General features: G+C 41.3%; 1 protein-coding gene across 2 annotated transcripts in view; it reads left to right on the top strand.

Annotated features, from left to right (window-relative positions):
- The window catches only part of PCSK5 (proprotein convertase subtilisin/kexin type 5), a 325,127-nt gene that overhangs the window by 61,154 nt on the left and 247,207 nt on the right, over positions 1-16,766 (top strand). For both annotated transcript variants that reach the window (XM_064176708.1, XM_064176709.1), the window contains exon 3: positions 254-367. In XM_064176708.1, coding sequence (XP_064032778.1) covers positions 254-367 — 114 coding nt within the window. The remainder of the gene's footprint in view (positions 1-253; positions 368-16,766) is intronic.

Below are 16,766 nucleotides of genomic sequence, written 5' to 3'. Positions count from 1 at the left end.
TTAGAACGTGACAGCCAATGAAGACCTTCTAGGGGAGGGTTTAAGTCCTTGTTCAGGGAGATTTGTAACATTAAGTTGGACATAGTAAACAGTATGCCAAGGTGAGATGTGCATTCTCTGTGCCAAAATGAACTCTTTAACATGCAGTATGTCATAGGCTGTGCTAATGGGAACATTTCCAAGACTTCACACATTTCTTGATGATCTCTGCAGAGCCCTAACACTTTCTATACGTTTTTTTTCTGGTTGGCAGGTGGAGTGGATACAACAACAGGTGGTTAAAAGAAGGATAAAGAGGGATTATAAACCAGGCGGCACCCAATCCGCTTATTTCAATGATCCCAAGTGGCCAAGCATGTGGTATATGGTAAGTCTATGTAGAGTCACTGTCTCTGTTTAGTACTACTATGTAGTTATTTGTTGTGACATTTTGAACAGAGGAACAATAATGTATTAAGAAGCAGCATATTTGGTTCTCTTTTATGTTACTAACGAAAGTCTTTAAATTCCTTATGAGTATTACAAAGAAGTCCCAATGGCTTTGCAATAGGAAACATTTATTAATGTGTTCATTCATGAACACTTCCTACTGCAAGATGTCTTGGGAGTTACTTATTAGAGGATAAACTTTCAGCAGTAAAAAGGGAAGGAACTAAGCCATAATCTGTGAAATCAATGAAGCCACTTGTTTTCAGTGTACCTAGTTTACTGTCTCCAAAATCATATAAAGGTCTTGTGTCCTAACATAGGAGAAAAGAGCCATAAACACTGCCTGTTCAGTGTTATAATTGCACTCTTTTAAATTAATGAACAATTCCATTGTTGAATTGCTTTCTCTTTGGTTTTAATTACACATATTCTGAGCAAACTTTCGTTTTGGTGGGGGAGGTGGGGAGGAGAGCAGGGCTGGATAGTCACAGTTAAAGCCTGGAGTGAAGCTTCTGTATTTTCAATGTTTTAAAAAATATCCTCATTTTGTCTGAGATGGTGTAAATCACAGAATTATAAAATAATCTGGGTTGCAAGGAAATTCTAAAGGTCATTTAGACTAACGTTTTTAAGTAGATCATGTTGCTGAGAGTCCCATCCAATCTGATTTCATATCTTCCAGGGATGGACCATCTACAAACTCTCTGAGCAATGGGTATTTCACCACCCATACTGTAATAACCCTTTATGTAATGAAGAAAGTCTAAATCCTAGATCTAGGTGCTACATCTACCTTCTTTTTGTTTAAACCATTACCCCTTGTTGTATTACAACAGAGGTACAAAAACCATAGTCCCAGTCTTTCTTACAGGCCTCCTTTAAGTATTGGAAGGCTTGAGAAGAGAAGACTGGCAGAGGATCTTATCAGCGTCTATAAATATCTGAGGTGTGGGTGTCAAGGAGGTGTCAATTTCTTATGGTGCTCAGTGAGAGGACAAGGAACAACAGGTACAAGCTGTAACACAGGTGATTCCACCTCGACATGAGGAGACACTTTACAGTGAGAGTAATGTAGCGCAGGAATGGGCTGTGCAGAGAGGTTGTGGAACCTGCTTCTCTGGACAGTTTCAAAATCCACATGAATGCATTCCTGTGTGATCCTGCTTTGGCAGGGGGAGTTAAACTTCATCTCTGGATGTCCCTTCCAACCACTGCTGGTTGTGATTCTGTGAATAAAGTCTCCCCAGAGCCTTCTCTTCTCTGGGCTGACCAATACCAGCTCAGGCTTTCTTCACAGGTGAGGTGTTGCAGCCCTCTCATAATTTTTGTGGCCTTCCTCTGGACCCACTTCAACAGGTCCATGTCTTTCTTGTGCTGAACATTCTAGAGCTGGATGCAGTACTCCAGATGAGGTCTCAGCAGGACCAACTAGAATAGCACAGTTAGCTGTTCTGCCAGCCACGCTTCTTTGGCCAAGGGCATGGTTGGCTTTCTGTGCTAGGAGCACACATTACCAGCTAGTGTCCAGCTTGTCATCCACTAGTACAATAAACAATTTTATTTAGTAGGCAGTTGACTGCAGCTGGCATGTCTCCATTTTGATTGATAAAAGAATTGCTTGTTTTTACTACTGTCCTGCTGCTGTAGTTCTAAATCTATGCATGTTGTTTTGTCAGTGCATCATCTGTGCTGTTGACAGTAGGATACTCAAAGGCTTTTATGGCTGTGTCAGGAGTATTGTGTTCTGCAGGACTAGGGAAGTGGTCATGCCCCTGGACTTGGCACTGATTGGGCCACACCTTGAACACTGTTTTTGGTTTTGAGCCTGTCACTACAAGAAGGGCACGAAGGCAGTGAAGCTGGTGAAGGGTCTAGAGAGCAGGTCTTAGGAGGAGGGGCTGAGGGATCTGGGGTTGTTTAGGTTGGAGAACAGGAGGCTGAAGGGTGACCTTGCTGCTCCTTACAGCTACCTGAAAGGAGGTTGTACTGAGGTGGGTGCGGGTCTCTTCTCTGTAGTATGAAGGGACAGGGCAAGAGGGAAAGACCTCAGATTGTGCCAGAGGAAGATTTGGTTGGAATTTAGGAAAATTTTTGTACTGAAAGATGGCCAGGCTTTGGAGTAGACTCCACAGATGGTGGAGTGGTGGAGTCGTTGTCCCTGGAGGTGATCAAAGAATGTGTAGGTGTGGCACTTTGGGACATGGTTTAATGTTTGTGGTGATGTTAGGTTGACAGGTCAATTTGATGGTCTTAGAGGTCTTTTGTCACCAAGACAGACTTGTAATTCATTGTTGCATGTAAGGAAAAAATTATAGTTGGTAACTTATAATGAGCAGTCTCTTTTAGTCCTAACTCAGTCAGAAGTCCTTCAGGGATTTTATCATATAAGCATGTTGTGAGTGACAAAGTCTAGTAGCTTTGCTGTTCTGTTTCCTCAGTTCTTTTACATTCATGAACGGCTAAGTGTATCTTTACTTCCAAAATTCCTCTTATTTCTATTAAAGAACTGTACTACTTTCCAATGGAAAAATTGTTTCATATTACTCTTTCTGTTCTGTTAAGGGTCTGCGTCTTTCAGGCAGTGGCTTTCCTTATACGTTGGAGAACTACTTAATTTCTGTTTAATTGTCCTACTGAGTTGATGCAGTTAAGGGATTTTTTTAGCAGTTTATTGTCCACTTTGGCAACAGCTTTTACTTAAAATACAGTTCTTTTCAGTTATTTTTTGGTATCATAGCAGGTCTTTTTTCCAGTTTGTCTGTCTTCTGTGAGGTGTGTGTTCATTTAGTCAGCCTGTCCTATAAATACATGCAGAAGGTGATAGGCAAGTTACAATAAATAGCAGTAGATTGTGACATTTTGTTCTGTTTTTTAGTTATGTAAAAAAAAAAACAACCAAACAACGAAAGACAAACAAACCACCAATAAATCAGCATTTTTAATTGAAACTACTAAATAACTGATTTGTCTTTAGGTCGTCTGATGTTACTGCTACAACTGTCTTAGACTAAAAAGAGGGATGTCAAATTTCAGGAGAATAGCAGTCAAGCAAAAGCCAACTATATATTATATAGGGTAGCTTACACACTTTTTCCTTTGTGCTCCTAGATTTGTATACTAATTTTTTAATTGCTATCATAGTGATGGAACTGCATTAGTGGGGTAGTTTTGAACTGCTAAGAGATGTTTATAGCAGTTGCCTCTGAAGTTTGTTTTTTCTTTTTTTTCAGGAAGTTAACAGTATCCTGTGTATAAATCAGTTGTGTTGCTTAGCTATATTGCTTCACAGCTGCCCCAAAATCACCACTCTAATACAGACAGCACTTTAGGCCTGCAAAAAGCCTTCACTGTCTGTCTTGTACAACTTTCAGCACATTGTCATTTTTATATCTGTGGAAAAAAGTCCTCATTTACAGACCCTCTGGCAAGAGATTGTTCCTGGCTGATTCCATTTACCTCTACTGAATAATACTGTATATTTGCAGTATACTTATTGATAGTGGTTTGATGATACTCTGTTGAGGGAGATCAATGAAATATTAATGAGTATAATTTTTCCACAGAGAGAACAGCTAAAAATCTGCGACTGAATTTAGGACTGTCTTGGGTCATTAGCAGATATCCTCATACGATGAATGTATCGGTGGTTGTAACCATAACTGCTGTTGTTAATCTTGTTTACCTTTGTAAATTGAAGGGAAAATATAGAATTTGAGGCTAATTAATGGTTCCAGTTACTGCTGTGCCAGAAAGAGGGTTTTAAGTTGCTGTCTGCTAAAGTATTGTTGAGAAAGTAATCAAGTGTCACACACAGGTTTGTGTTTGGATTAATAAGTAACTCCATTGTGGATTAAGATTTGTACCTTTGGCCATTGAACTGGCATAATCTCTAACAGGGTTGTAAATGTAGTTTAGAATTATTGACAAAAGTTCTTTTATTCATGACTTTGTCAGCAATATCTGATTAATGGCTTTCCTCCCCCAGCTTTTTCTTCACAAGTAGTACCCCTTATAATGTTAATTATCTGGGCTAGAAATAATACACTTTTGTTTGTGTGATATCCATGGCAGGAGGCTACAAGAGGATTCAGGTATTCTTTTCTTTAATGCAATCACAGACTTTGAAAGTGTCTTTAGAGAGCTCTTCTGTTAAGCAAATTTAAACTATCAGGGGATTATCTACCAAGAATTTTCATGCTTCTCATGCCCTCTAACAACAAGGAAAACACATCTTTCTTCTGATTTCCCTTGCTCGAAGCAAGACAAGTTGGAAAAAAAACAGCTTCTTTACTGTGTACTCTGAATCCTGAGGCATCTTTGCTTAAGAATAAAACAGAATATTTGTATAGAAAAAGTATCATAAAATGTTAGGGATTAGAAGTGATCTCAAAAGATTATCTAGTCCAACGCCCCTGCCAAAGCAGGATCACCTGTACCAGATCACACAGGAATTCATCCAGGCAGGTTTTGAATATCTCTAGAGAGGGAGACTCTGCAACTCCTGTGGGCAAGCCTGTTCCAGTGTTCCATGAAGTAACACATGAAACTTCACCTCTTCAACTGTTCTTCATAACTGACCTGCAAAACTGGGTCTATCTTGTTTACTGATGAACTGATACCAAAGGAATAAAATCAAAGAGGAAAAGACAGTTCCTTGTTAACCTCTCTTTCCAAAATTTGAGTGGGGAGAGAGCTAAGTCTTGTATGCCGTCTCCTGGTTTCAGCTATCTTTGTTTCATATTATATCTAATAAATTTATTCTCTTTGATTGCCATTGACAGTATAACTTGTCAATAACTGGGTGAACTATATTCACTAACTGAAAGAGGTCAAAGTCAACCCTGAAGCCTTACGGCTATCTGAAACTGTCCTACTTAACTTGGAATAACAACAAACATGGTCTTTGGAATTTCCAGTGGGGACTTTGTGCCTAACCAATTGCACTGAACCTGCCAGTTGGTTTAATGAGTTTCCTCATCTTGCCTGCATGGAAGAATGGTCATAAAAATTAGAGAATATAAGTACAAAAAGCCTGCAAAGGTGTGGTTAATGTAACCATAGACTTCAGTTACAAGACTACTTACCATTTCTTTCTGCTCCCCACTTCAGAGGAACTTCATAGTTGTCATCTGGAACTGGAATTCCACAGACACATAAACAAAGCTTTCTGCAGCTATAATCTAGATCTCCTGTGATGCTGTGTTTCTTTTCCTTTTTTTAACATAGCTGCAAGAAATTATTTAAGAAACTGTTTGTTTATTGACAGTGTTACACTGCAAAGATGCTGACTACGTCTTTGCAGACAGTTCTGACTGGCAGAAGTCTTTTTCGACACTGATTCAAGAATAATCTTCATGGGTACTGTTATCATCCCCTCCTTTGTTAGTACCAATTACTACTGCTGACAAGATTCTCTAATTGGAGAAACTTCCACTTCCTTCCAGGTTCTTTCCACTCCACATGGCCTGAACATATAATATTTCTCTGAAACTGAGAATTTACTGGAGGAGAAGTATGTTGTATTGACATGTAAGGCTGGAGTGGGGGACAGTGTTCTGGTAGAGCACCATAGAATAAATGAGATAGCAGAAAGAGAAACAGGTGGAAGCTTCAGCTTCCATTGCAGTAGAAGGCTGAGGCCATATGGTATTCCTCTGAGAAACTGCAGCATAAAATAACTGAGGTACTCACAAAAATAAATAATGCTGTTTTAAAAATGGTGTTAGAGAAAAGGTTAGCCAGGATCTCTAAATTCACACTTAGGCTCATCCTAAAATTGTTGTATTAGTAAAACTTAATCTGAGAACACAGGCAACTAGCTGCCATTGTCATTACAGCTGTGAAGAGCCAGAAGTGAAACATGGTAATAGCCTGTTAGCTTCTCAGATAGAAAATGGGTGACACAGTCACATTCATAATCTACTTGTAATGGAAGAAAGATACCACCTATTACATATGTAAACCAAAGAAACTGCTGTCTTAATTGTCATTACTAAGCACATCCAACGTAATTCAAAACCTCATTGATGTAAAACTCATTTTGTTTCTCAACCTTTTTTATTTTCTCTTTGTTTACTCCTCATTGTTCCTGATTTCTAGACACACACCATTCTTTGGAGGAGTAGGTGGAAGGCAATGTGTTTGCAGGAGTGTTGCCCTCTACATAAATGATAAACTAGAGTCCATGGAGCTCCACCTGGGCATGTGCAACGCAAAAACAGAGCTTATGGGTAAAGGTTAAAGGGAAGGCAGGGGAAGGTGACATCATAGTAGGAGTCTGCTACAGACCTCCTGATCAGGAAGGCAAAGCAGGTGAGTCCCTTTACAAACAAATAGGAGAAGCTTCATGCTCACAGGCCCTGGTCCCCATGGGGGACTTCAGCCACCCTGGTATCTGTTGGAAGGACAACACAGCAGAGCAGCAGCAATCTAAGATGTTCCTTCAGTGTATTGATGATAAATTCCTCCTCCAGGTGGTAGAAGAACCCACAAGTAATGGTGCTAAGCTGGACCTAGTCCTCACCAACAATAAAGGGCTAGAGAGTGAAGTTAAGCTGAAGAGTTGCCTTGGCTACAGTGACCATGAAATGGTAGAGTTTAAGATTCTCAAGGCATCAAGGAGGGTGCATAGCAAACTCACTGCTTTGGACATCAGAAGAGGACAGGTAACCTGGGATGAATACAAAGAAATTGTGCAACCAGAGCTCAGATTAGGAAAGCTGAAGGACAGCTAGAATTAAATCTGGCTAGGGACATTAAGGGGAACAAGAAGAACTTCTTAGGTATATTAGTGGGAAAAGGAAGACTAGGGAGAATGTGGGACCCTTCCAGAAGGGAAATGGAGGGCTGGCAACAATGGATATGGATAAGGCTGACATGCTGAATGACTCAACCACAATGTCCAAGTCCCAGAGGGCAAAAGCAAGGACTGGAGGATGAAGTTGCTAAACCATTGTCCATCACATTTGAAAGGTCATAGCAGACTGGTGAACTTCCTGCTGACTGGAAAAGACCAAACATAATGCCCATCTTCAAGAAGGGAAAAAAGGATGACCCCAGGACTTACAGAAGAGTCAGTCTTAACTCTATGTCTGGCAAGATCATGGACCAGATCCTCCTGAAGGCTCTGCTAAGGCAATTGGTGATTGGTGGTAACCAGCAATGGCTTCACCAAGGGCACATCATGCCTGACAAATTTAGTACTTTTTTTTATGATGAAGCCACAGCAACAGTGGACAAGGGAAGGGCAACTGATGTCATCTACCTGGACCTGAGTAAGGCATTTGACTCTGTGGCTGGAGAGCAGCCAGGAGGAAAGGGACCTGGGGGTACTGATAGATAGTAAGCTGAAGATGAGCCAGCAGTGTGCCCAGGTGGCCAAGAGAGCCAATGGCATCCTGGCCTGCATCAGGAACAGTGTGGCCAGTAGGACAAGGGAGGTTATTCTTCCCCTGTACTCAGCACTGGTCAGGCCACACCTTGAGTGCTGTGTCTAGTTCTGGGCCCCTCAATTCAAGAAAGATGTTGAGGTGCTGGAACATGTCCAGAGAAGGGCAACAAAGCTGGTGAGGGGCCTGGAACACAAATCCTATGAGGAGAGGTTGAGGGAGCTGGGCCTGTTTAGCCTGGAGAAGAGGAGGCTCAGGGGTGATCTTATTACTGTTTACAACTACCTGAAGGGACATTGTAGCCAGGTGGGGGTTGGCCTCTTCTCCCAGGCAAGCAGCAATAGAACAAGGGGACACAGTCTCAAGTTGTGCCAGGGTAGGTCTTGGCTGGATGTTAGGAAGAAGTTCTTCACAGAGAGAGTGATTTCCCATTGGAATGGGCTGCCCAGGGAGGTGGTGGAGGCACCGTGCCTGGGGGTGTTCAAGAAAAGACTGGATGAGGCACTTAGTGCCATGGTCTAGTTGACTGGATAGGGGTGGGTGCTAGGTTGGACTGGATGATCTTGGAGGTCTCTTCCAACCTGGTTGATTCTATGATTCTATGATTCTGTCTCACATGACATCCTGGTCACCATACTGGAAAAACACGGACTTGATGGGTGGAGCACTGCTGGATAAGGAATTGGCTGGATGGTCACACACAGAGAGTGGTGATCAGTGGAACAGTGTCCACCTGGACACCAGTGACAAGTGGCATCTCTCAGGAGTCATTGTTGTGACCGGTGCTGTTTAACATCTATGTCAGTGATATGGACAGAGGAATCGAGTGCACCCTCAGCAAGTTCGCAGATGACACCAAGCTGTGTGGCACAGTCAACTTGCTAGAGGACAGGGATGCCATCCAGAGGGACCTGAACAGACTGGAGAGGTGGGCCCAGGCCAACCTCATGACATTCAACAAGGACAAGTGTAAGGTCCTGCACCTGGGTTGGTGCAATCCCAAGCACAAATCCAGGCTGGGTGGTGAATGGCTGAAGAGCAGCCCTGAGGAAAAGGACCTGGCAGTGTGCATGTGCAGCCCAGACAGCAACTGTGCTCAGCAGGGCAAGGGAGGTGGTTTTCCCCCTCTACTCTGCTCTTATCAAACCCCACCTGGGTTAGTGTGTACAGTTCTGGAGCCCCTCGCACGAGAAGAACATGGAACTGTTAGAGTGAGTACAGAGAAGGGCCACGAAGATGATCAGAGGGCTGGAGCATCTCTGCTATGAGGACAGGCTGTGAGAGTTGGGGCTCTTCAGCCTGGAGAAGAGAAGGCTTTGGGAGACCTTGTAGTAGTCTTCCAGTATCTGAAGGGGGCCTATAGGAAGGCTGAGAAGGGACTATTGATAAGGTCTTGTAATGACAGGACAAGGGGTAATGGGTTTAAAGTGGAAGAGAGGAGATTTAGACTAGATGTTAGGAAAGGGTTCTTTGCAGTGAGACTGGTGAGACACTGGAACAGGTTGCCCAGGGAGGTTGTGGATGCTCCCTCCCTGGAGATGTTCAAGGCCAGGTTGATGAGGCCATGAGTGTCCTGTTCTAGTGGGAGGTATCCCTGCCTATGGCAGAAGATTGGAACTAGATGATCTTTGAAGTCTCTTCCAACCTAAACCATTCTGTGATTGTTCTAAAATCAGATCTAAAACCACGGTGTCTGGTGTTTTGTTTTGTTTTGTTTTTAACCCAAAAGAAGTACTTCTGTTAAGCTCCATTGTAACTTGCCATCAGCTGTTAGTTTTCTCTGAGAGGTGGCAGTATTATGGAAAAGGACTACAAGATGCTGTAATTTATATAGTCTTTAAAAATATATTAGGTAAATAAAATGCTCTTCAGATGCTGAGGAAGTCCAATTTTCTTTAAAAACTTCTGGAAAAATAATGGAATCTGTAAACCTAATAAAAGGTACTTATACCTGTCTATACTGTTTCTCCAGCTGCTAGTATTGTATTGTAACTTTGGTCTGGTGGCTTTTGGAAGAGCATTCTGAATTCCAAAACTGAACTGAAAGGACAAGTAGATGCACAGATGTAAAGTGTTTTGGAGATTCAAGGTGGAAGACAATTACTAGCAGTGCCAGAAGCGTACAGTGAAACTAGATGACTGAGCTACAGTGAAAACTAATGTTTAGTAATTACTTGGTGAGTTACTTGGATGCTATGTAACACTATTGCACAATTATAGATGTAGTGTGATGTGACTGAGATATTTAGGAAGCTAGTGAAGATAAAGGACTTGCTGAAAAGCTTCACTCATTAGCCAATATTTATTAGTCATGATTTTGTATTTGCACTGTAAGATTTCTGATGTAGACAGATGAAATATAATTAATACTGCCATTGAGATCAGTCTGTGCAGAGTGATGAGAGCCGAATTAGTTGCATCTAGGACTGACTGCCTTGAGCTATGGAACCAAAACCTGGGAAAAATAGCTTTGCACTTTCAGTGAGGACTGAAGTGAGCATTGCTTTAATATTTGGCAAAGGATATGGTGAACCCAGCTTACTTTGTTTCTTAAAAAAACACCTCTAGTACACTCCGTAGTGCTCTGCAGTTATGCTCGTGGCCTCCCGGGTGAGCTACACTAGCATTTACAGGGAGGGGCAGACACATTACAGCTAACTCTGGACCACAGCCAGTGTGGGGTTAATAAACCTTTATCAGGGGTGAGTAATTAAGAGTCTTCTAAAGTCCTGTATCCATCAAATAAGGTGGAGGTGAAGTGTTAAATAGGCCAGTTGCGTCCCTTCTGTTGCTGATGAGGTCTGTGGGGAGTTGGCTTATCTTGCACTTCTCTTGTAATTCCAAGCGCAAAAGGGAGAACAGAGAAAAGGATTTTATAACCCTGGCCTGGCCCTTGATGAGGTCAGCTAAGGCAAGTGTAGCTGTGGAATGAGACAATGGGGACAAAGGAGGGAGTGACAGGCACCTGACACGACAGGTTGGAGGGAGGCAGAGGGAGAAGAGGTCACACTAGGTCCAAGTGCAAGCTCAAGTACAGGGGAGAGAGAATTTGGTGTAGAATTACATCTGCCACGTGCTAACACAATAGAAATGAGTACATGTCATCCTCCTTTATGACCTCCTAAAAATACCTTTCCAACCTGTGTATGCTAGGCATTGACTGCTGAGGAGAAGCTTCACATTCTTTTTATTGACCTCTCAAGAATTATTTCTCCCTTTTCATCTGTGCAGTAGAAGCCAAATCATTGTTCTTTCTGAGGTGGTATGGCATGCTTGTGTTTTCTGTATTTGAAACTTCATTTGGTTGTTGCATACACTTTTATTTATTTGTGGGGTTTTTTTGCATGAGAAGTTTGAGCATTTGACCTTTTAGAAAGTTGAGATCATCTGTGAGTTAACTTCAGTGGAAGTGCTGCTAGAAAGAAACAAACTGCCCATGGAAACGTTATCTTGCAAATCTGTCTCTGGAAACATGTCTCCTCACTGGACAAGGTAGAACTTGTAACATATGCTCAGGTAATACACAATTTAGCCTAGATTAATTTCATGTTGGAAAACAACAGCATAGTTTAAGTAACCAGAACTTCTATCATTATCTGCTGAAAAGCCAGCCATGCTCAAGAGTTGTGCCACCATTTTCACTGAACCAAGAAAAAACAATACTGAAATAATTTCCATAATTCCTTTAGGAGAGATTTCCCTGAGTCTTAGAGATTTGAAAGTAAATCCTACAGCAGTAGCACACATTCTTCTGCCTGTTTAGTACAATGATTTTATCTTCAGAAGAAAAATATCCACTTATATCTTCCTAGAATTTGTCTAAAATGGAATTTTTTTTTTCCTGGACAACATCTGAGTCACATTAAGAAACTGCAGATACATTTCTATGTAATGTTGCTTGTACAGTATCATTTGTATATAATACTGTGGTTTTTTCTGAACTGACTTTTCCTAAGCAGTTTCTGAACTTAATGATAGTGGCACAAAGTCTTTGCCAAATTTTGATGAGGTCAATAATAATAAATATTTGCCTGTAGCTTTAGTTCAAAATAAAAAGCTAACAATTAAATACATAGAATCATAGAATCAAAACAAGTTGGAAGAGACCTCCAAGATCATCCTATCCAGTCCAACCTATCACCCAGCCCTTGCCAATCAACTAGACCATGGCACTAAGTGCCTCATCCAGGTTTTTTTTAGACACCTCCAGGCACGGTGCCTCCACCACCTCCCTGGGCAGCCCATTCCAATGCCAGTCACTCTCTCTGTCAAGAACTTCCTCCTAACACCCAGCCTATGCTTCCCCAAGCACAACTTGAGACTGTGTCCCCTTGTTCTGTTGCTGGTTGCCTGGGAGAAGAGGCCACCCCCACCTGGCTACAATGTCCCTTCAGGTAGTTGTAGAGAGCAGTGAAGTCACTTCTGAGCCTCCTCTTCTCCAGGCTAAACAACCCCAGCTCCCTCAGCCTCTCCTCATAGGGTTTGTGTTCCAGGCCCCTCACCAGCTTCATTGCCCTTCTCTGGACACCTTCCAGCATCTCAACATCTCTCTTGAATTGAGGAGCCCAGAACTGGACACAGTACTCAAGGTGTGGCCTGATCAGTGCTGAGTACAGGGGAAGAATAACCTCCCTTGTCCTACTGGCCACACTGTTCCTGATGCAGGCCAGGATGCCATTGGCTCTCCTGGAGACCTGGGCACACTGCTGCCTCATCTTCAGCCTACTACCTACCAGTACCCTCAGGTCCCTTTCTTCCTGGCTGCTCTCCAGCCACTCTGTCTCCAGCCTGTAGCACTGCTTGGGGTTGGTGTGGCCAAAGTGCAGAACCCTGCACTTGGCCTTGTTAAATCTCATCCCATTGGCCTCTGCCCACTCATCCAGCCTGTCCAGGTCCCTCTGCAGGGCTCTCCTACCCTCTCACAGTTCGAGACTTGCTCTTAGCTCAGTGTCATTTGCAAACTCACTGAAGACGGACTCATGTAAATGGATATAAAAGCAGTAATATTAACAGCTGTAAAGTATGCCATACTAAGGCACAATTTGGTGTATTTTAATTTTTAACTTTTTTTAGGATTTAGCATGAAAAATACTAACATATATATAGAGGCACATGCTCATCTGAAAGTACACCTCTTTTCAGAGGAGGAGCAGTTTTTCTCATCATTGCTTTCTAAGAGCAGTATTCTAAGAGCAACTACTTAGCTACACACTTCTCATATTTAAGAAAAAAAAGACAATAAAGTAATGTTAAAGTAGCAAACCAAATTATTTTGTTGTGCAGTACCAAGTACTCCTTGATATAATTGAAAAAAAGGGCAATCTAAATAATTGTTGAAAAATCAGTTTTGTTTAAAACACTTGATACATTTTTTTTTTTTGCTATTGTTTGCATATGAAAATTGCAGATACTTCACAGAAGAGATTGCTAAATATTGTATCTATTTGACTAACATTTTACAGCTTTTTTTCCACACAAAGAACATAATACTCCATAGTACTCCAAAATGACCAGAATTACACAGCGACAATACAGAAAAATCACTTCTGAAGCTTGCTTGTCTGGTGGTGTGATTGTTAAAAAATGAGCTGGTGTGATAGATTCACTTTTGCCTCATGAGAAGCAAGCTCAAAACATATGAGACTCATTGAAATTTCTGACACAAAAATATTACTTCCCAGTCAGGGAGCAAAAACAAGTATTGAGCTTTCATATGGTAATTTCCTAACCACTCTGTACAAAGGAGACCGTGATCTGTGTGCTGTCCTTTGCAAAGGAGAAGTCAGAGAACTGCCGTTTAGCTCTTAGATGTCAGGTCTCGTACCACTCTTTCAGTATTGTTATGCTCCTCTTTACTGGAGACAGATGCCATATGGCATAGGATACCCTGGGAATGGGGACATCAAAACTCCAGCTTTTCCAGTTCTTGCATTCATCTTCTAATATGTCTTTCTGTGTGTCACATGAGCATATATCACTAAAGTTATAGGCCTGCAGAGTACCTCAGTTCTTGCTGACCTTTTTTTGACCTGAATTTGTGCTACTTTTTTCAGAAATGTTTCAAAGGACAAAGAGGAAAAAAAAACTCAAGTCAACCAAAAGAGGTGGAGGTTTTAAAGAAGTGTGTTCTGCAGTAATTCATTAAATGCAGGTTATCCTTCACAGTACTTGTAGCTACTTTCAATTCACAAAGCCTCTTTTACATACAGCTTCGATTAAAATTAACCTAAGTAAAGTAATCATTTTTAACTTGTTCACTGAATACAGGAGACCTTAGGAGCACAAGACCCAAGTGTCTTCAAAGACAGGAAGAAGGGCTTTTTGGAAAATAGGAGAATTGTAAGCTATGGAGCAATATAAAGCAACATCTGTTACTGCTCTGTTGCTGTGAAGATTATAAACTCTGCAAAAACTTACATGCTGGCACTTTCAAAATAAACTCCTTTCCAGCAAGCAACAGAAATGCATGCTGACAAGAAGGGAGAAATGTGACAGGGGAAAGAGCCTCTGACAGCTCCAAGAGGTGTAACTGCCAGTGTGTGACAGTAACGGTACAACTTTTGTCTTATCCTTTCTATTGTATTCAAGTCCACTAGTCAATGAGTAGCATGCCATTTAATCAGGTAATTGCACTGACTTTATCTGTTCTACTGTGAAATCCTGACAGAACAAAGCAACTTATCTTCAGCTTTGAAAGCAATTCAAAACTCTTTTCAAAACTGGAGTAGTATAAGAACAGAAGCCTGGAGAAAAGCAGATATAAATATACATGAGAGACTAAACAAGTTATATATTGAGGGCTTCTGCTTCTTTTGGATATGATAGCTTATTAATAGAGAGTAAACTACTGCTTGGGAGATAGTATTTTGGTTTTTAGGAATATCAGCTGATGGCTACAAGATTACATGTGGGAGCCAGAAATCTCATCGAGAAAAAAATAAAGAGAAGCTAAGCAAAAAAAAAAATGTTTCAGATGTAACAAAGACATTGAATAACTTCTCCTTTGTTTAACTTCCATGTACTCTTTCACATCCAAGTGTAATATTGATTTAGGAGGACTTTAAAAGGAAAAAAAGTGTCCTGGTCTGGCTGCAGATGGATTGTTGAGGGAAGTTTGTTAAGTGCTAGTTTTCAGATGCAGTGTTTGAGTGGGCTTTGTATAATCCCAGCTGCTGCAACACTGACATATATTAACTACGTTCCCACTTACGTGAAATACGGATAGAGGAATGAACACAGCCGACATAGGAAGTATTGCAGGCCTTACTTATGTCTCAATAAGAAGTTAGTCTGCCTACTGAAAGCACGATTCTGGAAAAAAGACATTGGATTCTTGTAGTCCTCTGCATTTGTGTCTCAAGACTTCCTCGGAGCCATCACCTCATGAAGTTTCTCAAGACACCAAAGACTATCTTGAGGCTCTGTGTGTCACATCCTATCACCTACATTATCTTTGGCCTCAGCTTCTCAATCCTCTTCCCAGGTTCTTGCCAGAGAGAGTGATTGCCATTGGAATGGGCTGCCCAGGGAGGTGGTGGAGTCACCATCCCTGGAGGTGTTCAGAAAAAGAATGGATGAGGCACTGAGTGCCACGATGTAGTTGATTGGACAGAGCTGGGTGATAGGGTGGATTGGATGATCTTGGTGATGTCTTCCAACCTGGTTGATGCTATGATTCTATGATCTTATGACTACCTGAACAGTAAAAAAAAAAAAAAAAAAAAAAAAAAAACACAAAAAAAACCCCAACAACAACAACAACAAAAACCCCTCACACTCCCCCCTGAAAAAAACCTACGTCAAAGAAGCAAACAAAACCCAAAACAAAAAACCCCAAACAACTAAAAAAAAAAAAAGGAAAGAAGGAACAGAATTAACTTTTCTGACAACACTGAGAACCTAGATTTGTTCAACTTTCTTATGTACCTAAATGCTCAATTTAAGGTGTCTACTCTCATAGTTTTGCTTTCATTATTAGGTGTATTTGCTACCCTCAGACAGTTTTCCTTTTTACAGTGTTATCTTGTGAAGTTTCCCTCTGCTCACATTCTGGATTGGTAATGCATTGCTGCATGAGATGCTGGAAGTATTGTAAAAGTGAAGGCATTTTTCCACTTTGTGTTTCTTTGAAAATGTTTGCCCAAATGTGTTCTAACATGGATACGTTTTTACCTCCCCTTGCACAACTTGAGACTGTGTCCCCTTGTTCTATTGCTGGTTGCCTGGGAGAAGAGACAAACCCCCACCTGGCTACAGCCTCTCTTCAGGTAGTTGTAGACAGCAATGAGGTCACCCCTGAGCCTCCTCTTCTCCAGGCTAAACAGCCCCAGCTCCCTCAGCCTCTCCTCATAGGATTTGTGTTCCAGGCCCTTCACCAGCTTTGTTGCCCTTCTCTGGACACGTTCCAGTATCTCAACATCTCTCTTGAATTGAGGAGCCCAGAACTGGACACAGTACTCAAGGTGTGGCCTGATCAGTGCTGAGTACAGGGGAAGAATAACCTCCCTTGTCCTACTGGCCACAGCAAGACTTTAAAGTTTTATGTACTTCAAAGTTTTGTTGATTTTTCCACTGTCCTCCAAACTGACATTAGTTAACTGCAAACTGGCCAAAAATGTGTTTAAAGAAACCTACATCTGTTATTACATTTTAATTACTTCCTTTTTGGTTTTGTGGTTCATTTTATGTGTAGCCCTAGAACTATACAGAAATTGGCCAGGGTGTCTGTAGCAAGACTCTGAAATGGATCTTCAGTTGAATCAATACAAAAAGCCTAATTTACTTTATAAAGCACTAAGGTTCTAAAAACAAAAACAAGTTTCCTCCTGCTTTTTATAGAAACCTTTTTTTTTCCATAAAAGATCTTTATCTTTCATACAAATGCAAAAGCAACCACTTAAGCTTGTATTTTTATGTTCTCAAATAATCCATATCTATGATCATCAATTA

The sequence above is a fragment of the Pogoniulus pusillus genome, chromosome Z (genome assembly GCF_015220805.1).
Source record: "Pogoniulus pusillus isolate bPogPus1 chromosome Z, bPogPus1.pri, whole genome shotgun sequence".
NCBI lineage: Eukaryota > Metazoa > Chordata > Aves > Piciformes > Lybiidae > Pogoniulus > Pogoniulus pusillus.
Note: the sequence above shows the minus strand (reverse complement) of the source record. Positions and strands in the feature narration are given on the sequence as shown.